Source organism: Fukomys damarensis, unplaced genomic scaffold (assembly GCF_012274545.1).
Source record: "Fukomys damarensis isolate Sample0158 unplaced genomic scaffold, DMR_v1.0_HiC HiC_scaffold_17, whole genome shotgun sequence".
Taxonomy (NCBI): Eukaryota; Metazoa; Chordata; class Mammalia; order Rodentia; family Bathyergidae; genus Fukomys; species Fukomys damarensis.
Genome location: NW_022900929.1, coordinates 35292159 through 35298949, shown reverse-complemented (window position 1 = coordinate 35298949; position 6791 = coordinate 35292159). Strand labels below are relative to the sequence as shown.

General features: G+C 56.7%; 1 protein-coding gene across 1 annotated transcript in view; it reads left to right on the top strand.

Annotated features, from left to right (window-relative positions):
* Dll4 (delta like canonical Notch ligand 4) overlaps window positions 1–6791 on the top strand; it is an 11471-nt gene that overhangs the window by 2971 nt on the left and 1709 nt on the right. The window contains exons 6-13 of the mRNA XM_019207557.2: window positions 8–80; window positions 514–571; window positions 1369–1632; window positions 1976–2036; window positions 2115–2245; window positions 3656–3825; window positions 4003–4222; window positions 5309–6011. Of these exons, the coding sequence (XP_019063102.2) occupies window positions 8–80; window positions 514–571; window positions 1369–1632; window positions 1976–2036; window positions 2115–2245; window positions 3656–3825; window positions 4003–4222; window positions 5309–6011 (1680 nt within the window). The remainder of the gene's footprint in view (window positions 1–7; window positions 81–513; window positions 572–1368; window positions 1633–1975; window positions 2037–2114; window positions 2246–3655; window positions 3826–4002; window positions 4223–5308; window positions 6012–6791) is intronic.

Here is a 6791-nt window from a genome sequence, read left to right as displayed (position 1 = left end):
CCAACTCCTTCGCCATCGAGGAGGACAGTAGTGGCGGGGGCCGAAACCCTCTTCAACTGCCCTTCAATTTTACCTGGCCGGTGAGCACAACCTGGGCGAGCTGGGGGTCTCAGAAGCCAAAGAAAGGAGCACCCAGGGACCAAACCCTCTCCAGAGACCCTCCCCAAATGCCCTTTCTTTTTAACTCTCTCCTGGGACCTCATCCCTGAGAAGACTCGCCAGTCTCTGGCTTCCCAGTCTTTTGCCTCCCTTCCCCCAGCTCTTGGGACGCGATTTTCAATACCAAGCACCCTGCCCCGCCTTACCGTCCCCACCCTCATCCCTCCCCAGATCCTGGGATCTCCTCTCACCTTCCCGGCTCGCGCCACGCTACACGCAGACCCGTTATGTGGACCCGGGCGCAGTAACTGTATCCTGCAATTAGATTAATTAAACCGGCCGCGGCGAGGCACCCCTTCCCTCCTGCCCAGCTCATCTCGCGCTCTCTCTCCCCCACCCGCTTTTGCCTCCCAGGGCACCTTCTCCCTCATCATTGAAGCTTGGCACGCTCCAGGAGACGACCTGCGGCCAGGTGAGTGTCTCGCTGCTCCGCCACAGGGGGGCGACACGGTGCAGCGCCGAAAGAGTTAACGTGTCCGAGGTGGGGGAAGCGCAGCGTTGGGGTGGGGGGCAGGACGCTTTGCTTGGCCCGGAGCTGCGCCCCGCGATGGACGCTCAGATTCCGCTGGCTGCCTGGACTCAGAGCACAATTGCGTTTCCTGCGGGTTATTTTTGGCGTGGGAACGCGGGGAGCACTGCAGTGAGAAAGGCTGAAGCTGCCAGCGCCGCTGACGGGCCCCTTCCTGTATTTTACACCTTTCGCGAATTCCGCTCCTTTGGAAAGGGAATAATGGCTTTGGGATGTTGTTCTGACACAGAGGAAAAAGGATATTTCAGCAGCACAACAATTCTCACTTTGAAAAGGAAAAAAAGAAAGCCACTACCTACCTCTGGGAGCAGAACCCCTGAGCAGGCACCGGAGGACCCTGCTCCCCAGGCTCCTCACTTGGAAAGCTTTTCTTTTTCTTTCTCTCCCCCTGCCCCTTTTTATGTTTTCCACTGTGACCTCTTTTCCTTTTTCTCCTCGCTATCTGCCTCCAGAGCACTGAGGTCTCTTAACATCCTTCCATTGTCCCTGTTTTGAAGGATATCAGGTCCCCTGCACATGCACACGCAGGGCAGCTAAGCAGCAGGACTCTTGGGTCCCTCTGCCCTATGCTTGCTGGCAGGCCAGGGTCATCTGGACAGAGGCAGATCTGCAGCTGGCCAGCAAAACCACAGCTGGGGGGAGGCAGGCGGCCTTCCCTGACCTGGTCTCTGCTCCTTTAGAGGCCTTGCCACCAGATGCCCTCATCAGCAAGATCGCCATCCAGGGCTCCCTACCTGTGGGTCAGAACTGGTTACCAGATGAGCAAACCAGCACCCTCACGAGGCTGCGCTACTCCTACCGGGTCATCTGCAGTGACAACTACTATGGGGACAGTTGCTCGCGCCTGTGCAAGAAACGCAATGACCACTTCGGCCACTATGTGTGCCAGCCGGACGGCAGCCTGTCCTGCCTGCCTGGATGGACTGGGGAGTACTGCGAACAGCGTGAGCATCCGGGCCCCATCTGTGTGGCAAGGGTGTGCTCCTCAGCCATAGTCTGCCCTCCCAGAGCGTGGCCCAGGACCAGTGGAGATGCTGAGAAGGCTCCAGCTCGGACCTCCCTCTCTTCCTGGTGCTTCTCCCATCATGCCAAAGCCCACAAGGACCCACAGAGCATTCCACCCAGCATGGACTCTCCTTCCTTTCCTTTAAGATAGTCATGGTTCCTTTTGGAGACCCAGAGTAGGAAGCAAGCCCAGGAGAAGCAGGCACGCCCAGGTGTGGAGGGAGAGTGGAGCATCGGTGTCCTAAGCATCCCGACCTCAGCCTGCATGTTTTCCTTCCTTAGCTATCTGTCTTTCTGGCTGTCACGAGCAGAACGGATACTGCAGCAAGCCAGCAGAGTGCCTGTGAGTAGGGGACAGAGAGTTGGGGTGCCCTCCCTGGCCAGGCCTCTCGCCTCACTCAGCCTAACCCTTTTCCCACAGCTGCCGCCCAGGTTGGCAGGGTCGCCTATGCAACGAATGTATTCCCCACAATGGCTGTCGCCACGGCACCTGCAGCACCCCCTGGCAGTGTACGTGCCATGAGGGCTGGGGAGGCCTGTTCTGTGATCAAGGTGAGTCAGGGAGGGACAGAGGGGGCAGGGGCTGGGAACCAGAGCTCATGCCTAGACCTTTTTTCTGCAGTGACTGCTAACTTGGCTTTCCCATTATCCTTCAAAGATCTTGAGACTTCTAAAGGATCTTAACATCTGACCTAGAATGAGATCCCTCTTCTCCAGGGGCTAGGGAGTCAGAGTGGCAGAAGAAGCCAGCGGTGTGACAGATTGGCAGCCAGGAGGTTGCCCTCATAAATTCTAGCAAGGCCAAAGAGAGGGATGCTAGGCTTAGTTCCTCTTTCTGCCTTGTAGTTACCTATTAACCCTCTGAGTGTTTGCTTACCTTGCAGGGCTGTTTGAGCAGCTCTCCCCTAAACAGCTGTCTGGTGGGGTGTGCCCGCTGGCTGCCCAAACTGTGGCTGAGCTGGGCCTCTGAGTGGAGGAAGGGACGTCTAACTGACTTTTAGATGCGGACACAAAGAGCTTCCCTTGCTCTCTCCCAATGGCACTCAGGCAGCTGCCTGAGCCCCACAATCTCTCTACCTGGTGTTTGGTGTTAGTCACTCTTCTGTCTGCACAGCGTCCTGACTTTAGGGGAGCGAAGCCTTTCTTCTGTGTGCTCGTAGCCGGCTGCAGCGTGCACCTCCCATTTTCAGGGTCAAGAGGGATGCCTCCTGCCGTGGGGACTCCACACGGGCCCGGGGAGGGTGTGCAGGCTTGCCAGGCTGAAAGAGACTTGCCTAGGCCCTGACTGGATGTTTTCAGGAGCATGGCACAGTCCCTGTGCTCTCCATGTGTGTGCATGTCCCTCTCTCTCTCTGCCCCTCTCCAACACACACACCTGGTTCCCACTCATTCCCTCTCCTCTGTGCACACTCGTTCCCAGGTGACACTCATATATATACTGGTCATATGCAAACAACCTCACAGTCCCTACATTTGCTGTCTGCTTCTCCCTTTCTGTTCTTTCCCAATAAGAAAACAAATACTTATACTCCCAGATACCTTTTTAAAGCCTCTTCCTTTTTAAAATGTCTGGTTACCACCTATGGTGGCTCTCACCTCCCCTGCAGGCCACCTGCTGAAATTTTACCCTTCCTTCCAGGCTTATCTCAGCAGACCCTCCTCCATGAAGGCTTTTCTGACTCCTTCACCTGCAGGCTTGCCCTCCCCTCCTCCTTTCCTATTCTTACTGAATTCAGTGGTGGTGTTCATGAGCTCACCTGGGAGGCCATTGTCTGTCTCAGCAACCTTGATTAAATGCACCACTCACACATGGCTCCAGATGCTGCACTCTACATGACTTTGTTGCGTGGGGAGCGTATTTAGGGCCAGGGGGCTTTGACTTGCAGCTTCTTGGGTTTGTGGGGGTGAAATGACAGTGTAAGGAGCCAAAAAGCACAAGCTCATTGATTCCTGTCTCTGCAGATCTCAACTACTGTACTCACCACTCCCCATGCAAGAACGGGGCCACGTGCTCCAACAGTGGGCAGCGGAGCTACACCTGTACCTGTCGACCAGGCTACACCGGCATCGACTGTGAGCTGGAGCTCAGCAAGTGTGACAGCAACCCGTGTCGCAATGGGGGCAGCTGTAAGGTGAGTGCCAAAAGACAGAGGTACAATTGAGGCAGCATCTTGGCTGGCCCAGCCTAAGCAGCCAAAGCCCTGGAGCCATGGACCGGCACTGTGGGCAAGTGGAACCCATCCCCCAATGATGTCCCCTGCCCCCTGTCTGCCAGAGTCTGACTTTGTCCCTTTACCGTGTCTCTCCAGGACCAGGAGGATGGCTACCACTGCTCATGCCCCCCGGGCTACTATGGCCTGCACTGTGAGCATAGCACATTGACCTGTTCTGACTCCCCCTGCTTTAATGGGGGCTCCTGCCGGGAGCGCAACCAGGGGGCCAGCTATGCCTGTGAATGCCCTCCCAACTTCACTGGCTCAAACTGCGAGAAGAAAGTGGACAGGTGTACCAGCAACCCCTGTGCCAATGGTGAGTAAGGCCTGTTAACCTGGCTCACTGGCTCTGTGGAAAGAGTGCCTTCGAGGGACTTAGCATTCTTGCTGGTTGGAGAGTGGCTACCATTTTCTCTGGAGGTGAAGAGCTGGCTTGATCAGCTGAGGATTTGGAGGAGAGCAGGTTAGCAGCAGGTCTAAGAGAGGTGGTGGTGTTCACCAGGTGTGACTTCTACTCCTGTTTCCATGTCACAGCCCTGAGCTGCCTAGGGTGGCCTCGACCTTCCCTGGGGAGTCCTGTGCTGGAGAGAGGGCTCTTGGTGGCTTTAGTTCCCTCCTCAAGAGGGCTGGAGACACAGACAGAGCCCTGCTCCTGGAGGTCTCGTCTTCCCCACAACCACATGGCGCTCGGTGTGGCATCTAGACTGCCCAGCATATTTTGAGCAGTCCTTGTCTCCTTGGCCCTGGTGACGGCAATGCAAGCACATAGCACCATGGAGAAGAGAAGCTCAGAGCTGAGAGGGGCTGGGAAGTGTGGGATGGAGTCTGCTCTTGCTCTCCCTTGACTCCCTCAAGCCACAGTTAGTCTACATCACTGAACAGGGAAGTGTGATACAGTCAGTATCTGTTGTCTGTCTTTGATGTGGTTGTGAGGACAAAACGAAAGGATGATAATTATGTTTAGTTGTGCATTTACTCTGTGCCCTTATGTGCTCTGGCCTTCGAGCGCCTTCCTACCTGACCCTCAGAGCTAGCCTGTGAAGTCAGCAATATTCTACCCTACTTTGGCAAATGTGGAGACTTGAGGGTTAGGGACAGGATAAAGTGCCAGGTGCCAGGTCCCCATTTGAGAGGGCTGGCTGAGGTTCAAACACAGGTATCTCCGTTTTACTCTAAAGTTCTGTAAGATGGTAGCTGCACGAACCCACTGAGGTGCAGAGAAGCAGGGTCGCCCCAAACTCTCGGTCTGCTGATTCTGCACGGCTCTTTGCAGCGAGCAGGCAGGCTTTGTCTGTGCTGGTGGTGTGCATGGAGGCAGAAGCACGCTCCAGAGACAGCCCCCACCCAGTGTGCCAGGGGATTCCCAGGTCGTTGCTGACTTGCACGCTGTGTGTCTTCACAGGGGGCCAGTGTCTGAACAGAGGTACAAGCCGCATATGCCGCTGCCGTCCCGGATTCACAGGCCCCCACTGTGAACACCCCATCAGCGACTGCACCCGCCAGCCTTGTGCTCATGGTGGCACTTGCCATGGCCTGGAGAATGGGATCGTGTGCACCTGCCCTGTGGGCTTCTCTGGCATGCGCTGCGAGGTGCGGACACCCAGCGATGCCTGTGCCTCTGGGCCCTGCTTCAACGGGGCCACCTGCTACACTGGCCTCTCCCCCGACAACTTCGTGTGCAACTGCCCCTACGGCTTTGTGGGCAGCCGCTGCGAGTTCCCTGTGGGCCTGCCGCCCAGCTTCCCCTGGGTGGCTGTGTCCCTGGGCGTGGGGCTGGTGGTGGTGCTGGTGCTGCTGGGCATGGTGGCAGTGGCTGTGCGCCAGTTGCGGCTTCGGCGGCCAGACGATGGCAGGAGGGAGGCCATGAACAACTTGTCGGACTTCCAGAAGGATAACCTGATCCCTGCCGCCCAGCTCAAGAATACAAACCAGAAGAAGGAGCTGGAGGTGGATTGTGATCTGGACAAGTCCAACTGTGGCAAACAGCAGAACCACACACTGGACTATAATCTGGCCCCCGGCCCCCTGGGGCAAGGGACCATGCCTGGGAAGTATCCCCACAGCGACAAGAGCTTAGGGGAAAAGGTGCCACTGAGGTTACACAGGTGAGCAGCAATGGGAAGCCTGGGGCCTGGCCATGGACCTGTGTGGTCTTGCCTGGGCTCCTAGGCCAGGTGGGAGGCTGGCAGTAGGCCTTAAGTGCTTTTAAACAGGCAGGGATTTGTTACCGATGCGATGATCCTCTCACAAAGTTTCTGCTAGAGGGCTAGGCAAGGAGGTGCACGCCTATAATCTCAGCTACTCAGGAGGCTGAGGCAGGTTGGCAAGTTCAAGATTAGCTTGGGCTATATATTGAGACCCTGTCCAAAAAAAAAAAAAAAATCCAAAAATTTCTATCTACTAGGGGTCCTCTCTTAGAGAAGGCCTCCCATTCATTCATTCACGAAGGTCATGTGTCCACAGTATGTCTCCTGTGACTTTCGTCTTCCCAGGCCATGGCTTGCCTGCACTGCCAGTGGTGCATTTTCTAAGGCCTTTAGCCTTTCTGGTACAGTTGGCATCCTGCGGCTCTCTTAGGGACCTGCTTCTAGCTGCCCCCTTGAGAGGCCTGCAGTGGGCACCTCTGGCCCGTGTTTCCCCCGACTCCCACCTCAGGTGCCCTTTGGGTCTCCTGGGTCCAGATCAGCACCCCTCCCCTCCCCCAGCCTCCCTTGCTCCCTCCCTCCCTCCCTCCCCCCCCCCCCGGCCGCTCCCCTCCTCCTGCCTGCTCCTACACAGCTTTGTCTCTCCCCGTGCTCACAGCAGCGTGCCCGCCAGACAGGAAGGGAACCAAGGATGGGACTTGGACGCCACCAGAACAGGCTTAGGGGTCCAACAGGACCCAC